The sequence below is a fragment of the Aptenodytes forsteri genome, unplaced genomic scaffold (genome assembly GCF_000699145.1).
Source record: "Aptenodytes forsteri isolate BGI_AS27 unplaced genomic scaffold, ASM69914v1 Scaffold6, whole genome shotgun sequence".
NCBI classification, from domain to species: domain Eukaryota; kingdom Metazoa; phylum Chordata; class Aves; order Sphenisciformes; family Spheniscidae; genus Aptenodytes; species Aptenodytes forsteri.
The window spans coordinates 106,676-125,302 of NW_008795709.1; the positions used below are offsets into that span (position 1 = coordinate 106,676).

Sequence of the window (18,627 nt, forward strand, 5' to 3'; positions counted from 1 at the left end):
AAAACGTGGCGGCTTGTTTTGTACTGCTACGGGGTCCCGGTTTAACACAGCCACTACTCCCCTGAGGGCCTCAAAACGTCCCCTTTAAGTTATTAAAGGCAGTAATAAGGGGTAGCTACACTGAGCCAGGTGGGAGCCCGCAGGTCAGCAGTGGCTGCTGGTGCTCATCCCAGGAGGGGGATGCTGGTGAGGGGACGTGGTGCTGGGGGTGCTCTGTCCTGCAGTCTTGGGGGCTGCCAGCAGCCACTGGAGAGGAGCTCTTCACGTGCAAGTGCATTGCTGTGCAGCTGCACTGGGAAGGTACCAGGGAAAAACAATACAAATATACCTGCCAACCGATTGTATCTTAAGGAGATGCACAAACTTCATCTGCCTTGTGATTATTTTATACTGAAGAACAGGCGTTACCAAGCTTTTAAATTCACCTCTTCTTGTCTTTGCAGTTTCTTGTTACTTGGCTGCACGCTCGCACGACAGGTAAGAAACACTCCCAGGCCCGGCCTCCTGGCTGGGTGTCCAGGCCGTGCCCCAGGTCTCTTGGGGAGGGCGCGGTTGGGGATTTACGCCGAGCAGCGAGTCAATATATCGGATGACACTGTGATAAACACACAGAGGAAATGATGCCCTTCCCCCTGCTTCTCATGACAAACAACGTCTGACTGTCCTGCCCCTTCAAAACGGAAGCTGTGGCCCTTTGCTTTACAAGGAATTGATCTCAAAGGGAGTGATACCCCTTAAGCAACAAGTCTGTGTGAGCTCAGGCAGCGGAGGGGAGGTGTTTCTGTGTCTGGCTGCAGCAAGGCCTCGTTTTCCCTGCTGGGAAGCATGTGCGGGACTAAACGCAAAGGCTCCCCCAGGGCTGTGCCCTTGTCAGTGAGGCGGCTTAACTCCTTCACATTGCAGAGCTGCTGCAGATGCATCCTATGTGGGGATGCCTCTCTGTCCAGAGCTTTTGCCATGATAAAAGAGTAGAAAGTAATCTTTTTTTGTAATTGGAAAAAAAATTAATAATGATCGTCAAGTGAGTTAAGGGACCTGTTTTGGATGTACGTGAGACTCGTCCCTTGGCTGGGTCATGATGCAAGCTTTGCACAGCAGTGTCCGAGCCAGCAGTGTGGGGCACTAGGGCCACGTGCACTTTGTGCTAGGTTTGGCTGTGGCTATATGGTGGATCTGTGCCAGCGATGGAGGAAAAGCGATGAGCCTGCCTGCAGAGAGAGGGTGCCAGGTCTGCGATGCAGCTAGCCTGGGGGGTGACCTCTGCATGGTTATCCTTCACCACCTTGCACCTTTGCAAGGAAAAGCCTCTGGGGAGCCGCTTGGGAATGAACAGCTGAAACTGGGTTTTGGGTCCTGAAATGACAGCTGCCTTCCAGAGCGTGCCATGTCTTGAACTGGCAGCAGGGGGCCAAAGTCCCACAGGCAGTTCCCTCTGTGGGATCTCGGTGGGAGCCGTGTTTGCGGTGTTGTGACCGGTGGTTAGGTGTGATGGGGAGGTAGATCAGGAGGCGTCTTGCAGGGAGCGTGCAGCGAGGATGCTCTAACAGCAGCCTGCCATTGCAAGGGTCTCTGTGGTGCTGAGCTCTCTGGCAAGTGTTTGCTGGGGCTCAGTGCCTCACTAGATGTATCAGCCCCATCAGAGAAACCACAGGTGTGTCCCCAAAGCACAGACTGTTTTCTGTCAGCAAACATCTCTGTTGGTGTCTCTGCTCCTCTCTAGGGCTATGCTGCCTTATTGCTGGGTGACACTAAGCAGGGAAGCAATGCCCCAGGATTTCACCTTCTGTGCTTTTTTCATGGTGGGGCACTTCCACAGCTGCCTGCATTGGGTGGTTGTTCCCCAGCTGGCTGGGGGCAGGCACCTGCAGCCCCAGTGGGTGGGTATGGGCTTGGTCCGTGACACCAGGGAGTTCTGCAATGCACTCTTGGCACTGGCGTTGTCTCGTCCTTCTTTTTGTACCCAGGCTCACAAAGCACAAGCCACTTCCCAGCCACAGGGATTTCAGACCTGGGACACTTGAGCAGCAGGAGCAGACAGCGGTATCTGATCTTCCTGAAAGGTTTTGCTCTGATGAATATTCAGTAAAAACATTTTCACCTAGGGCACAGACCATGTATATTTCCGGGTCTCTATAGCATCTAAGACCTCTGTGCTAAACAGACTGAAATAAAATGATAAATAAAAAAAATATGTCTTCACCTGTGCTCCTAAAGCCATGTGGGAAGAGTGCTGTCTCCATGGTGCCTTTTAGTAAACCACAAGAGTGCTGGTAACAGGTGTTTCTGTTCATCTGGGCTCCTGTAGGCTGGGAGATCATCCATCTCCTACCTGCTGGGGTTGCATGGCATGTTATTAACCAGAAAAGTACCTTCCCCCTCTCTCTGCCATGTCCCAAAAGGACCCTGCAGTGAGGGCAGAATTGCAAAATCGTGTCTCTGCAATCCAAGAGATAACAAAAATCCATGGCCTGGTGAATCCACCAGATTAAATGGATGGAAAGTTACTTGGAGAGAGAGATCCCTTAAACACACTCTCACAAGGGATGGAGGCAAAGGCACGGGAGTTCCAGAGTGTGTTATATAGCTTTGAGTACAGCAGTAGCTTCTTTATGCTTTCTTGGTTTAACTATGTTTAATAGCATGTTTGTCCTTTTCTGCAATTTTGACAGGATACGAGAACTTGCAGAACCCAAGAAAGCAGCTTGTGCAAACGATCCCAAGTAAGGAGGTGCCCAGACAGCTCTGGCTCGAGGGCTGGGGACTGATGGGGCCTCAGCCGGTGCAGACCTTTGCCTTTGTCTTGCTACTGCTTTCCTCTCAAGAGCAGAAGTGGCTCCAAAAAAACAGATTGAGATGTTCAGTGTGTGAGGGGCTCTCTTCAGTTTGCTCTTTCTTGTTTTCAGTCGAAAAACTGGGCTTGACCCGAGTCTTGCCTTTGCTGCCCCACTGAGATATTGCGGGGTAGGATGGTGCTGTGGTGCAAGGGGACCGGACCTCGTTGGAGCCACAGGCTGCTGTATCCTGGAGGACACAGTCAAGTTTTAGGAACAGAGTTGCTGTCTGCGTTATGGGGTCAATCTATGGCTTGACAAGCTAGGGCAACAGACTCTCGATAACGTCTCTTCTCCACTGTCTGGATGGGTGTCACTGTGCTTGAAAAAGGCTCCACAGACACATCATCTTGCTGTTCCCTGTCCTGACTACCCTGGTACCCTCTCCCACCATGGCCTCTCTCTCAGTGGGGGATGAGTAGCTCCAAATTTGCCCTGGGCACAGGAGAGTAACCACTAACGTGCTGCAAAACCTCACCCACTTTCCATGGCACACCCTGACCGTAACATTATTATTATTTTTACTGTCATACCTGTGGTATAGTTAGGTGGTAATGGTGAGGCAAGAAAAATGCAATTATGAAACTCCCCCAGGGGTTTCAAAGATGTAACGAAACGACCCTTTCTGCACATCCACTGGGAACTGTAAAACCAGACTCATCACTTGAAGGCTCTTTTCTTTTTTTGTTAACAACAACCACCTGGACAGCGTTAGGAGATTCAGTGCCAGAGAAGATGAGTGCTCAGGGCATGGCAGCAGCACTTTACAGCTGTGGGGAGCCGTAGGGACTGTGTGTGTCCCATCCTAGGCAGGGAAGGATAGCCCCAGCAAGCACATTTCACGCTTGTGCATGTTTCTAAAATTTCACACCCTTGCTGTTCTTGCTAGGCTCACATGGGGAAACCAAGAGACCATCTGGACCCTCTCGCGAGGTGCTGTGACAGCTCAACCATCCCCAAGGACAGTGGCACTGGCCAAGCCCAAGCAAGATTTTGGCAAGCACCAGTGCAGGTCAGTGATGTGGTAGCACATCCTGGGGAAGGAGGCAGCTCAGATGGTGCTCTCTAATCAGGGGGATGTGCTGGCTCTCAGGGGAAGGGGAGATGCCATCTCCTCTTTTGCCACCGCTGCCCCACAGGTGGCTCCATGCCACTGAGACACACCAGGCTGTACTGATGGTTGGAACGGGCCATCTGTAGCAGGGAAGAAAGTGCTATGGGAGCATAGTCACCCTGAGTGCTTGACTTCTAAAATGAGGAGGAACTGGGGGGTGCTAAGTTTTGGTGCCCTTTTATTTCCTCATACCCGCTTCCTGGCTGTGGGAAGGGCTTCTGCAACACGTGGTGGTTGCTGGTCTGATTAGAGCTCTGGGTTCAGACTAGCTGCTGTAGGAGCCAGCCTTGATCTCAGTCTCCAAGGTCATGGGAGCATGTTCTTCTGCTGTAATGACAACAACAAAAAAAACCCAACAGCTCTGCTTCGGCTTGGAAGCAGAGACATCATGTGCGTGCATGCATGCATGCATGCCTTGATGGAAACATGTATGTGTCATACCTGTGCCTACAGAGGGACCGTCTGTCCCTAGGCTGTCCCCTGTCTGTATTGGGGCTGATGCAGTCCAGCCAGGCACCTTAGTGAACCCCTGCATCCTCTTGGAGCCAGGCCTAAATCTTGAGGATAAAGGTTAGGAAGTGATAGGAACAGAGAAATCTTGCAGCATCCTGCCGGCTGGAGGGAATCCAGGTCTCTTGCCCTGAGTTAAACCTCTGCTGTCACTGCATGGTGAACAACCAAAGCAGTCCATGTTTGGGAATAGGAGTGAAAAATGATGTAAAAAATGTAAACTTCAGTGGGGCTGGGTGATGCTGCATTACTTGAAGCAACTCATCTCTAGCTCTGTTGGAGGGGATGAAGCTCTTTTGGAGACAGGATGGTGGTTGCTAGTCTGTAAGAAGTCCTAGCAACGAGAATGGAGACGAAACTGTGTTGCACTCCTGGCTTTCCTCTACCTGGAGGGATGTCAAGACACGCGTGTCTGTAGTTTTCTCTCCTCTGCCACTGTCATCAGTTCAGGGGCTCTCATCCTCCTGAGAGCTTCTGCCTCTGACTAATGGTGTCCATCTGACAGCCCTTCCTGCCTTTCTGCTTACCTCTGCTCACCTCTTCCCTGGTGATGACAAGCATCTGCCAACAGCTGTGGCTGATGGACAGCCGGATGAGCATGCACTAGGCAAGCCTGGGGACATCCCAAGATGAAACGAGCTGCAAGAGCATAAGGTGCTATTAAGCCATGCAACAAAGATGTTTCTAAATTGGCAGCTTGCAGAGCTGAACAACAGAGATGCTGCCAGGTTTGTGTTGTAGAGTGGCTTCTCGAAATGGTCCAGGGAAAGGCCTAGACTTTGAAAGCAATGCGCTGAGGGTGCTTAAAAGAGGACTCTTCATATGCAAACAGCGTTTACCTTTAAAGTCAGGAAATCTCACGTGTAAATGCCCATTTCTTCATGGCTTTTCCATGTGCACCAGTGCCAACTTTTGCATATGCAGCAGGCATGGATGTTTAGCCAGACTTAGGACACCATCTGCCAGGATCACGTTTTCTGTCAGTTGCCTTTTACTACCCCTTCTGTGCTCTTCCTCATGATCCCTCTTCTTGTACAGCTGTGGACGAGAATCAACGACCTGGGAGTGTCCCCCACTAGTGAATTTTGGCTTCCCTTCTGATCGTCTGCTGAAGTTGTCTGAACCTAAAAAATACCAGGCTGCTTACCTGCAGCAAAGGTGAGAGGCCAGAAAGCCTGTAGGGTGCTATAGGTAGGCCCTTGGGTCTTGTAGCATCAGTGCAGCTTCAAAGTAATAAATACAGGAACAGGGGATGGGTACAACAGAGGGCAAAATGCAGAGCCGTGACTATGCTGGGATTAGGACCTCTGGACTCTCATGGGATGAATGGGTTCTATGCTGGAAATGGCCACAAGACAAAGCTGCCTTCTACTGCAGCAAACATGAGGCTTAAGCATCCCAGCTACAGCCTGGTTTAACCAGTGGGGGGGAATATGCGTGAGTGGCGGTGGGGGGGACATCCCAACTGCATCCTGGTTTAACCAGTGGGGGGGAACATGTGTGAGTGGCGGTGCCATGACTCTCTGCTTCCAGACCTTGCCAGTCCCCTGAGTGGCCCGTGTCGCCAGCTGCACTGAGCTATAAGGCCTCCCCACGGATCCTGGAGCTTGCCCGGCCGAAGGCGCTGCACCCAGAGTTCCTGCTGGCCAGAGAGGTGAGGAGGTGGTTGAGTGAGATTTGGAGGGGACAGCCATGCAGCAAACTGTCCTGAGTTTTTACACCCTGTATCCTGCCCCGGATGTGCCCGGTGTGTGCTATGGAGGCGAGAAGCTATCTGGTTCTGCTGGGGTTTGTGATACTGAGAGAAACTGCTTTTTTGGAGTGAGATGCTGTCTTTGAAAATCTCCCTGCTGAGAGACAGAAAACAGCCAGGCTGGAGCAGCCTAGAATAGCAGGAGAGCCAAGGGAGGAATCTGGGTTGCATCCCCTGATAAAGCAGCCTGGGAAAGTGGAGAATCCTGATGGGAGTGGCCTGTTTAGCTCCTAGGGAGTACAGTCGTGTTTGTAGTTGGGCAGCTGTGCTCCTATCTGTGTATACAGGGGGGATGAGCCTGCAAACACTATGTATATTTTAACAGTGTTTTACCAGAAGCCTAATTTAGAGATGTATTTCTGAACGTGCTCCTTTTAGGCGGGTCATTGCTTTGGCAGGGGTGAAAGGGCTTGGGGCAATCTCAGATTACAGTCATTTCCATGGCAAAGGCTAAGTTTTCTGGCTGCAGTCTCTGGGCTGGGAAATAAGGGAGGCTGTGCTGGAGCGGGCCTTGGCATCAGTAACCCTGTGAAAAGTAGGGGGAGAAGTCCCATGCTGGAGCAGTAATCACTTTTGCTGTAGGAATGCAGTCAACTGCACCAGCACTTTTACCCTGAAATCTGAGCGTCTCTCCTTAGTAAGGAAATTATTTGATTCAGCCAGGAAGATGAATGTGAAAAACATTTCTCTACTCTGAAAGAAATTTCTCTGCACTTTTACCGGGCTACACAGGCTCTCATTACAGGCATTCCTCTCCTGGCTATGAGTGGGTGACAGTTGGGGAAAAAAGTAATATTGGCCAAGACGTACAAATTCCAATAGCGCCAAAATTACCTTGTAGTTCAGGTGAAAAAAGGATAATGGGTGCTGGGAAAGTAAGAATGCTCCTTCTTGTGACCATGTCTGTAGAGGAAGGGTGCTGGGTGCTCATCGCTTTGGAGAGGGAGTGTGTCCCTGTGGGCTGCTGTGGACGAGCTCTGTGTCTACATCCCTCCCGCATTCTGAACCCATGTAGGTGCCCACACAGGTTACAAATGTTGCGGCCTTGGCCAGAGCATCCTCACGGTTACAACGTCTTGCAGAGCCCCGTGTCAGGAAGGTGACCTGCTGCTACAAGCACAGCTTTCCCGAATCCGTCATCCGTCCGGTAAGGCAGCATCACACGGGACCATCACGCCGGGCAGAGGGCACTGGGTGCCCAGTCGCTGGTGGCTCTCTTCATGGCAGCCCTGGATGTGCTGCCGTCTGTGAGGCTGATGTTGCTGCTTCCTGGGCTGGAGAGCAGGACTCGTCCTCCATCCAGAGCATGAGCTGGCTCCCAGCAGACATCCCCAGAGAAGGGCAGACCTGTGCCTAGCCTGCAGTTGTGGGGATGGGGAGAGCTGGACAAGTGCCTAATTGGGATCTCCAGTGCTGGGGGATGGGTTGTACAAAGGGCTATGAGCAGGAGGAGGTTGGAGGGCAGGTTGTGGGACTGGCCAGGCAGCGGTTTCTCCTTCCACAGCTTGTCTGGTGCCAGACACAACTGTGGGCAGGATCATGTCCCATCTGTGCGTGGTCAGTGGCTGTGAACCTGGGTACACCGAGTTGCAGGCTGGTCACCCTTGAATGCCAGGAGCACCTGTAAGGACCTTCCTCCCCATTCTTCCACAGGTTTCCAAGTTGGCTCAGGAGGCAATTGCGAGCCCTCGGACCCTGGAGCTGGCTAGGGCAAAAGGATTGCATCCCGACTATGTGCCCCTGCGGGATGCTGAGTGGCCAGTGACGAAGGCTGCAAAGCACGCAGTGGCCACACCAAGGCTCATGGAACTGGCCCAGCCTTGCAAAAGGTAGGTGCTGCTTCCCTGCCATGGGGAAACGATTCAGCCCATTTTGTGCAGGCCATGGCACCTTGTTATTTGGGTTTGGCCAGCGTGATTAAGCCACTGCTCTTCCACTTCCAAAATGCATCGATTTTGTATGGCTGGATGTGCTAATGCTACATGGATTGTGGTTTAAAAAGCATGGTTAAGGTGGAAGGAGAACTAAAAGAGAAGAAATAGGAACTTTCTAATTCCAGTAGGAATTACTGGTTGGGACTTCTTAATTATTAACTAAAAAGCATCCGGCTGACACATGGCAGAGTGTAGTACATTCATGTTGCCCAGCATTCTATTCTATGATTCTGTGATGCAGCTGGCCTCAGCCTGGGCTGCAGGAAGTGCTGCGTAGGATGTTTCACAGAGGGTGAGGGAATGCCTGGCTGTAGTGGCTGTGACAGCTTCAGTGAGAGACGGGGCCCCCCTTCTCACTAGTGTCCTGGTGACAGCAGCGGAGGCATGACTGCTTTTGTCCTCCCTTGACAGGGAAGGGCAGGGCTCAGGTGGAGGTGTGTCAGCTGGCAGGCAGCTTTGAGAGCTGGCCTTGCTCCAGTTGGAATTGACTGGCTCTGTCTTCGCTCCCCCAGGCCTCCTATGGGCTCGGCTCAATTCAACCCAGACGCGTTCACAGTGAAGGAAACTGCTAAGAAGGCAACTTGTTCTGCTCGGATCCAAGACCTGGCTCGTCCAATTAAGCACTGAGCTCCCTCGGAAACACAGGCTGCTGCTCGTGCCGGCTGCCCCCATCACCCCTTGGAATATCACCCTTTTTGGGCTGTGCTTCCACCTGTGGCTGGAAAACCTGCTTGAACATGGCGCAGAGGCAGCATCCAGCAGGAACGTTTTCTTACGAGCAGCCACTTTTACTGGGCTTATCTGGGGAGTTAAATAAAATGGTCATTCCTTAAGAACAAAATAGTCACCAGGGGAAACGAGCAGAATTTGACCTAATGTGGGAAGCTTCTCTCCCTGGGACGGGTTATGTCTGGAGTTTATCACTCCTCTTATTTTTTTGCTGTAATAGTTAAAGAAGTAATGAAACAACTGCTGCGGGAAGCCAGCACAGGAACTGTTCTTTCACATAAAGAAGTGTGGCAAACCACAGCCGACAGCGCGCAGTAGGTTGATGCAACACAACTCCTGACCTTGGGTTTCAAAATTTTTGCTAAAGTTTAGAGATCTTCTTAGTGACACTCAAAGTTTTGTGCTTGTGCCAGAAGTAGAAGCACAAAAGGCTGCAAAATTCCAGATCCAGGGCTGGATTTGATAAGGTGCAAAGCTTTAGTACAAACTTTGGAAATATTGGGGTGGCAAGTGCGTTGGGTTGGCTTGAATTTGGGCCCTGTTTTCTCAAATGCCTGGAGAATGGGCAGATCCAGCCTTTTGCTTTGCATGCGTCTTTGATACAAGTTATACGGGTGGGTTAAATCTGTGCGGTTCAGATATTCAGTTGTGTGACCCTGGGCAAAATAATGGAGCTCTACATTGGGATTTTTGGAGCCTAACTCAAAAAAAGCAGAGTCCCCCTCAGTGCAAGGGAGAAGGCACGTTGCAAAGACTAAGAAGAAAACAGACATCGGTGCCAGGCTCTGCAGAACAAACTCTGAGCTCACCCTGAGAGTGAGTCAGTTTGGCAGCTGGATTGCAGGGGAACAACACAGCCTGTGTAGGACATGGCACAGGGAGATTGCTTTTATCTGTTTCCTACGAGTTTGGTGTGCTTTGCACTGGCAACCTAACCACTGGCGATGGGCTGGAGATACTGAGGTAAGAGAGATGCTCACCAGCAAGGGACAAAAGCCATAAATGAAAGCATGTGGCAGTTTCAGTGCCAGTATCTTAATCTTCCCTGTGTTAAGCTGATTCTCCTTCCAAAGGAGTAGGGGCAGGTGACCACAAACTGGAAGAGGATTAATCAGAGGATCCACTAATTGATTCAATAATCCACTAAGCAGAGGATTTTTGAACCCTTTTGAACAAGATAAGGTCACTGGGCAATGGTGCTGGTTATTTTTTAGCCCATGCATTGTCCTGTACCAGGATGGATGAGAGTTTGGGCGAGTTTGAGCTTTGTGCAAGAGCCCCAGCGCAGCTGCATCCCTCAGGCTTGAGAATGGCCAGAAGGAGGCTGGGGTCTGCCCTACCCCCCTGCCCCCCCCGCGGGGCAACCCCAGCACCACCAGCCTCTGCCACCTCGGGGCTTGGGGTGCATGGGGGGCTGTGTGGGCTGCCAGGGATGGACCCGTGGGTGCCCTAGAAGAGGAGGTTGCCCATGTCTGCAGGCTATCCCTGCGGCAAGAGGGAAAACCCACGGTGTGCACTGAGGCCGCCTTGGAGAAGCGTTGCCCTCCCAGAGGAGTCTGCCTCCTGCCATTGGGGCAGGGAGCACAAGCAGGGACATAACACAGCTCCTCTCATCAAAAACTTTGGTATTTTATTAATGCATTGGAAAAAGAAAAAAAAGGCCAGTTCTTTCCCTTTGGTGACCTTTAACAGAAATGTGAGAAATGCATTCAAGGGGGGCTTGGCTTGGTCTGATCATGGTGTAGGCACTTGGTATGCCAATATCCAGAGCTGACTTGGGCATCTTGAGCTAACCAAGATCACCTGAACAACACATCTGGTTTTCCAGGTGCCCTCCTCTCTGGATGATCCGTATATTAAAGCTAGCACACATACTTTGCCTCTGGGGGTCACAAAAAAAAGAAATCTTTTTCCCCCTTCTATATTTGAACCTTTCATGGCAGCTTTTCTGCAAGCCTGGGACAGGGGCATGAGATTGCTTTGCCCTGTGCAGCCGCTCTTACTGGATGGGAAGCACTAGACAGGTTATATACAGCCATCAGAAGCTGTATACACAGATACATATAATAATTTTTTCCTGGTTATGTACACTTTAAATAATAATTATGTTAAATAGCAGGGTATTACTTTGTATCTCAAAACCTATTGCAACAGAAGAATCCCAAGGAAACCCACTCTGAAGAGCGTCACCATCATTTACAGCAGGCATGGGGATCGGAGCAGCATCCTCTAGTCCCTGACAGACCCGCTTTCTGAGGGCAGTCCTTCAGACTTCCTCCACTCTGCCAGACGCTGCTTGAACCATTTCTGGAGGAAAAAAAAAAAACAGCAGAGATTGAGTGCACTGGGCCGAGCGAACCCTCCGAATAGCTTTGCTAAAGGTGCAGATGTGGTCAGCACACGGGACCAGGCGAGGGAAACTCATGGCACCGCTATCTTGTGGCAAGGCGCCGTGCTGTTCCCAGGCAGTACAGGCAGCAGGACAGCTGCTCCTGACCGAACAGTCTTGTTACCTATGCGTGCACCTCTTTCAAACTCATTTCTCTTGCTCACTTCAGACCTTGACAGCATGGGTGAGTCCTTGTTTTATTGCTGTGAGTCCAGGTTTTTCTTGCAAACAGAGTAAGAGAGTGGTTAAGGAGCTGCTGGATGGTGTCTGTTTAAATGGCTGGAGCAGTGAAACAATCACTGCAGGTCCAAAACCGACAGGAATCAAAAGTTGACCTGCTTCAGAAAGGATGAGAGGGACAACACAATGGCTCTCAGCAAATTTAAGAACAAATAGATTTAAAAAATGGGTTAAAAATGATCTTAGTCTTCAAGCAATATGCATGGCTACGTTATTCTGTAGTAACTTCGCATCTCTAAGCCAACTCCCAGAGCTGCTGATGCCACTTCAACATGGCCTCAATTTAAAATGTTAGATAAAACGCGGTTGGATAAAGCCACACTACCTCCGTAAGAAGAGAGATGTAACTCGTGTGTGCCGGAAGCACAGCTCAGCCTTTTGTTTGGGAATGTGCCTGTGATTTGCTTTGTTGCTGCTCATTTTGTTGCTATATTTGTTCATGGCTATTTTTGAAACTATTGTGGTCCGTAATGATAGAACCACGGTGCTCTCTACAAGTGACTCTCGCACTAGCACTGCCCTGGACCACATCCAGTCAGATGATTGCCTGCCTAGCCTCCTCCCAAAAATTTCACTTCCTGTCCTAAACCATCATCTCCTGTTGACTCAGTACCTCTTTGCATCTCATTTTTACTAAATTTTTTATTAAAATGGCTGCTATATCTAGCCGATAAAGCACTCCAGATGTCAGGAGCGATGATTCTCTGTGTCATACGCAATGCAGGCACTTTGCAGCTCACCATCCCAGTCTCGATCCTGTCCCTAACATGACCTTCATCTCCAGATCTCTAGGAGCACCTTGGATTCGTGGAAAAAGATGGCTCTCAGAGAAGATTTTAAGACCTCTCTAGAGGTGTCCTGGGCATACATGGCCTGTGTTTACAACTTGCTTTAGGAAAAAAAAATGGAGCAGTGCCATTTCTAAGGAGAAAAAGGTATTTCAGGGGTACTGCCTCCTTGTTACCTCAAACAAGCAGTGCAATGTGATACCCGCCTCTCACCAAAGCACAGTAGAGGAGGGGTCTCCTTTTCCACTCCAGCCAAGGACTATCAGTACGATGGATGTCATATCAGCCTCCTTCCCTGGGACAGGCTAAATGCTGGCATTGCCTGCTTGGCTCTCATATCCCTTTGGCTTTGCCCAGGGACACCCAGGCTTGGCAGCTCTCTGCAAAATGCTGCTGAATTTTCAGTGGGTTGGATTTCTTTTCGGTACCCATCAATGCTGCTATGTGTTTAGTAGCTTATAAAACACCTGCATCAAAAACGGCTGCACCGCAGGCTGAAGGGATTGGGAAGGAGCTGTTTGCTTCTGAAGCCCAGAGTAGCCTGCAGGTAGTCAGGTGGAGCACAGGGCTCGGTGGAAGTCCCAGACGGTGGCAGCCTGTCCCTGTGGAGGGACATTTGGAGGCCTCTGTGTCTCCTGGAGAGGCTGACAGACTTGCCCGACATCTGGGCTTGGGGTCACTGAACTAGCTAATTGCAGTGAGGGGGAGTGTGCACAGCCTGAGCACGTCCCACAGCACATCTGCAGGAGTTGCACCTATTCTGTATCTGTTTTAAAATGACTGTAGTTTCTTCAGACCATAAAGCCAGCAGTGGTTTAGGCACCCTAAACCGAGACTATCAGAAATGGGTTGGAAGGAAAGGACAGCATGCATGGGTTGTATATATTCAGGGCTCCACAGCCAGCCAGTGACCCTCAGCGTGTGCCCTTGTTCTGGCTGTGGGAAGCACTAGCCTGGTCTCCAAGTCCAGGGCTCCCGGGCAGGGGGGGCACAAGGGTCCCAGTGGGGCATGGGGCTGCTATGCAGTAGGCCACGGCTGTGGGATGAAGGGGCTGCGATTACAGGGGAAGGGGCTTTGGGGAGGCAGGGGCAGACACGTGGGGTGCAGGGAGGATGTGGGGTACAGGGAGGTGCGGTGGTGCAGTAGAGCTCTGTGGCTGCAGTGTGGGGTTGGGAGTGCACCGGGGATTGCAGAGGTGCAGAGGAGACTTGTGGGTGCAGTGTGGGGTGCAGTAAGGAGTATGCGGGGTGCAGAGCGGTGCAGAAAGTGTAAGTAGGGAGCGTATGGGGCACAGAGGGTGCAGTGGGTGCAGTAGGAAGCATGTGGGGGGACAGAAGGGTGCAGGGGGTATGACAGAGAGCCAGGGACAGGACAGGCAGGAGATGCGGGGGGAGTGTGTGGGGCACAGAGGCATGCAGGGGGGGCAGGGCTGGTGCCAAGGCAGGGGTGAGGGGCACACACTCACCAGGGTCTGCTCCTCAGAGAGCCCGGTCTCGGCTGCGATGAGGCACAGCGTGGTGGGGTCAGGATGCTTGTTCACCTTGCAGAAGTTGTACTCCAGGATCTCCAGCTGCTCCTCAGTGGGAGTCACCGGCTTCTCCGTAGCCATCTCCTCCTGGGGCAGGGCTATGGGGCCAGGCACTGCGGAGAGGGGCCGGCGTCATTGCCCAAGCTGGGAGTGGCCAGTGGGGCCACACTTGCTGAGCCACAGATTTGCCATCCCCATCCCCACCAGCTTCCCCCTCCCCAGTGGCCTCTGGCCGTGGCAGGGCACAACTCCCCAAAGGCATGCCGGGGAGCCCCAGCCCCCCAGAAACTCCTGCCTCAGTTTCCCCACTGTGGCGACCGCACACCAACAGTGCCCAGCTGAGCTGTCTCACCATCCTTAGCTGGCAGAAAACTGCAGCCTGTCCTCTGCTCAGCACTCCCCTGTTGCTGTATTTATAGCCAGTGTGACTCCCGTGGGGATGGTTCCTGTTTACAGCCGTATTTAGGCCTGGGCGTCACTTGGGAGTGATGTCACAGCAATGGGCATGATGGGGGGGTTAATTTAAAGACATTAATTAAAAAACATTATTTATCCTCTGGGTGAGGGGACAGTATCTGGCATCCAGCCTAGTGTGTTTTTTTTTCTTCTCCCCAGCCACGAGGCAAGTTTGTGCAGGGGAATTGCAAACCAGAGGATGCAGGATCTTTTGGGAACATGGGCTTGGACCCAGCAATCAACCCATTTTCCCTCCTGATCAATGTCCTGGTCCTCTTCCTAGCAGCCTGGCCAGACATCACACAAAGCTGGCAATGAGCAGATAAGCTGCTTTTACTAATATTTAATGTTATCACACATAGGCATAAACAGTTAGTCATGTTGTTCCTGAGCATGCCTGAACTATTTGTTTGTTTGTTTTTTGGTGTATAAGTGAAGGGTCAGTCCTCAGAGAACCGTACCCCATGTGCGTCTGTTGCCCAAGCACTCACTGCCTTCAGCTGTGATCAGTGCTAGGTGCTCCCGGCAATGGCAGAAGCAAGGAGCTCACGTTATCCTCCAGAGTAACGTTTGTCCCACTTGTGCTTTGCACGAATCTCTGGCAGACTTGGCACAAAAGCACCAGCAAAACAAGTAAGTACACCTTGGGTAAGTCCCACACCTCTCTTCTGCAGGGCTCCAAGTTTGCTCCTGTGTGGCAGAGGGTCAAGCCTGCCAATTCAGTCAACTAAACACGAGGCGTTGCCCCCACAAAGCATGCAGAAGTCCCTTCACACTGAATCATCTCGGTGTTTCCGAAACCAAGCTGTGGAGTGTTGGCGGGGGAGGAGCTGGATGCAAAAATGTGGCCTTTCTTGATCTGCTCTCCCGCTGTCCGAGTTGCCTGGCCCATCTCTGTCAGGCGGGCCGGTTGGTGTTGCTGGCTCTCCAGTGCTGCCAGGAGCCCTTGGTCTGCTGTGGGACTCCTCTGGGCCATCCACTCCCTTCCTCAGCTGCAGACCTGCCCTGCCTCCATCTTGCAGTCCAGCTTCTCCTTCCCTTTGGCTCTGGGATGTAACCCAGGCACCTCCATCATGCTGCACTCCTACTGTATAGCTTTAAACCCAACTGCTTTCCTGGTGGACGGATAACTCACCTTAACCCACTCGGTACGCTGGGGTGTACTGAATGCCCCAGGGCTCTCACTTGCTGACAGCACTGCCGGGATGGGGCTCAGCTCCAAAACTGCCTTGCAGCTTGCAGAGAGCCAGCTCTCCTATTCACGAGAGGCTGGAGAGATCCTCTTCTTTGAGCTTTACCCCAAAAAGCAAAGGCCCCACTGAGCCTTGCCTGCAGGATGTTGCCTTGACTAATACAAGGATCCTTTGGCATTTGAGTAGGGGCTTATAAATAGACCAGGGCTGGTTGTGAAACAGCCCACTCTGCTTGAGTCACTTGGTAAAACTGATTGTAACACAGTGGTTGTGTAAGGCCAGAGCACCTCTGAGCATGATGGAGTGGGCTGGTAGACAGCATCATCCACCGCCCTGGATGGACTGGGGAAAGACCATCTTTAACCCCAGGTGCTGCAAGCTGAGCTGGCCTTGTCTGCAGAGTGTTGCAGCCACAGGTGTGCGCAGCAGCTGCCTGGGCTTTCCTGGCATCAGCTCAGTTCAGAGGTGTCCATATAGGAAGGGGGCAAACAAAGTTCAGTCCCTTATGTGTGTGAGCTGGTGGGGGCTAGGTAAATGCTGCTTACCTAACTTGGGCATTTGGAGACCTCTGGAAATGATGCAGGGGGAGAAGGAGATCCCCTGGTCTTGAGGTGCTGCTCTCCAGCACTGTGGCTGCTGGGCTCTCCATGAGATCAAAGCGCAGATGAGGCCAGGCTCAGGCCACAAGTCCTTCCTCCCCTCCTTGATCAGCACCCCACATCAACTCCGAGCCACCTGCCCTTCTCCTAGAAAGCCCAGTCACCACAGGGCTCCTCATCACCTCTGGATCATGCATCTAGCCTGGGCCACCAGCAGCAACATGTCCTGGTGGTTTATAAATCATCATTTGCAGCCTGCTGCATTAATGTACATTGATGTGTGTGCATTGATTTGCATAGGGAACACATGCTTCAACTTTCATGTTTCATCTTCACAGCTGTTTCTATTTCTGATAAATCGCCTCCAGGTTCCTGAGGCGTTTCCCTGTAGGACACAGTATCTTCTACCTGCTGGCAGCTCAGGGTGCCCCAGCACACAGGATGTGATGCCTGATGGTTTTTCCTTGTCTCCCCTCTACCCCTGCTCTGGAGGGAGAACAGTTCCCAAGGCTGTGAGATGGCTTTCAGGAAAAGGTCAAAACCCTGGGGGTCCTGGAGGGCTCTGCAGGTCTCCCCACATTGCTCCACTGGGCAGGAGCCATGTGGCCCTGTGCAGCAAGCACGTGGCACCCAGCACTTGGCATCTCTTGGGTGCTAAAAATTGGGGGTATATGACAGGACTTGAGGGCACCAGATGTCCCTAAATGTCCTGATTGGCCGTATCTGGACCACTACTCACCTACCCACTACTTAAATGGAGCCCTGTTTAAGCCCAGGCTTGGAGCTTGGCCTTCAGGCTGCACAGGACCTCTCCCCTGTACAGGAGAGGCGATTTTCTTGCTTACATTTCTTTAAGCCTGGCAGAAATATGGAGAATCACAACTGTTTTGCTCAGCTGCTGAAAAGCACCACTGCTCACTGCTTTTTTCTGTCTAAATTTTTGCAGGCATTGGAAAAAAAATGGCTTTTTCGGTGCAAATGATGTAAACTATCTATTCAGCTTTCAGAAAGGCTGGGGTGCTGTGGTCGTCATTCAGCTCTGTGAGCACTACCATGCCCACTGCAGTCTCCCCTGGGCAGCACAGGGATGAGAGTTCGGTGGCAGGGGGTTACTCACCCAGGCAGAAATGACAATGCCAGATGCACTGTCACAGTGAAACCACAGCACCGGTGACACCTGCTCTGTCCTACATGTCAAGCTAAAGAGCCCTGGGGAATTCACACTTGGCTCTGACTAACTGTCTTGGTTTTAGGTGGAGCAATGTGAGAGCAGCCACCAGCTGAAGCTTGCAAGGGGTGCATCGGTTGCCTGGGCTGTGGGCGGCTCCAGCCAGCATTGCTGTGTACATGGAGGCTGTGCAGGCAGCACCTGGTGCTCTTAGTGTGGCTGATGGGGCATTTAAATGCACCTCCAGGGCCATTTTGGAGTGAGCAGACAAAAGGGAATGGCTGATGGACACAAGTTGCAGCAAGAGAAAGTCTTATTAGATATTAGGAAAAAAAATCTTTAAGGCGTGTGTGGGTCCAACATGGGGACAGGGACCAGAGAGGTGGGGGCACCTCCATCCTTGGTGGTCTCTAAAAATCAGCTGGACAAGGCCCTGAGTGACCTGACCTAGATGTGAGGTAGGAGCAGTGGGGTTGAGAGAGACCTCCCTCTGCAATTATACTGCCCATGTCCTGTGGTTGCACACAGCTCCCCAGAGACACCCTGGGGCTACTAGCAGGGTGCCCAGCTCTGGCCTGAGATGGGAGAGGTCATCCCTCTGTCTCCCAGCATGCCTGCCCAGCACTGGCAGTGCAGTCAGCATTTACTACCCTGGCAGAAAGCAGCCACTTTTCCAGAAAAGACATGATCCCTGTTTGCTCAGCTTTGCTTTTTTGAATGGCAGACACAATAGCTGCCTGACTGTGCAGCTTTCTAACGATTTACTGTACCCGAAGCCCCTGGAAAACTCTCTGAGCAGTAGCTCCTGCCCAGCTGATGGGGCCCCATAGCCCCTGCTGGGCTCCTTGACCCCTTCCCCAGTGCTGTCCCCACTGTCACGGCTGGGATGCGACTGGAGGCATCTGCGCCTGTTTTTAGCTTGCAGCTATTTCCTGCCACTGCAGGGATCAAAATAGCAGTTCTCAATGCAAACGAGCCCTCCTGTCCTCCCTTGCTCTGCTGCAGAGCCGTGTCCTGTCCTGAGCTTTGCTCGGCCTCCTGCTGTGGGGTGGCTGTGGATAACATCAGCCGGCATGGCGCACAGGATAAGGTGGGACGGAGGCTTTAAAAATAAACCAGACCCTGCCATAAATAAGGAAAAACCACCTGTCATGCATCCTGTAAACTACCCGTTCAGCCTTTTAGAAAATAATATCGGATGGGAACAAAGCAAACAAGAGCACAGCAGCTGCTGAAGCAGAGGCAGGTCCCCGTGGTACCCCCAGCCTGGGGTCTCTGCCTCCCTGTGTGCCCCTCTCCCTGCCCCAGGTGTGAAGCTTTCCCACCACAGCCCTGCTGGGTGCTGCTCCAACCTCCCCAGCATCAGTAAGCGCAGGTCAGCTCCTCCCTCCGCC

The 18,627-nt window shown here is 51.9% G+C and overlaps 2 protein-coding genes across 2 annotated transcripts; one reads left to right on the forward strand and one right to left on the reverse strand.

Moving 5' to 3' along the window:
• Nucleotides 1-2,640: 2,640 nt before the first annotated feature.
• Nucleotides 2,641-8,769, forward strand: THEGL (theg spermatid protein-like). Its single transcript, XM_019473138.1, has 7 exons — nucleotides 2,641-2,720; nucleotides 3,721-3,847; nucleotides 5,522-5,613; nucleotides 5,989-6,109; nucleotides 7,224-7,355; nucleotides 7,862-8,037; nucleotides 8,655-8,769. Exons 1-7 carry the CDS (start codon nucleotides 2,641-2,643, stop codon nucleotides 8,767-8,769), a joined length of 843 nt encoding a protein of 280 aa, XP_019328683.1.
• A 1,723-nt stretch (nucleotides 8,770-10,492) lies between these two features.
• HOPX (HOP homeobox) lies at nucleotides 10,493-14,224 on the reverse strand. The gene is made up of 3 exons (XM_009283291.2): nucleotides 14,170-14,224; nucleotides 13,755-13,930; nucleotides 10,493-11,178 (listed from the first exon to the last, which is right to left on the reverse strand). The coding sequence occupies exons 2-3, from the start codon at nucleotides 13,896-13,898 to the stop codon at nucleotides 11,101-11,103; spliced, it is 222 nt and encodes a 73-aa protein (XP_009281566.1). The 5' UTR covers nucleotides 13,899-13,930; nucleotides 14,170-14,224; the 3' UTR covers nucleotides 10,493-11,100.
• Nucleotides 14,225-18,627: the final 4,403 nt, after the last annotated feature.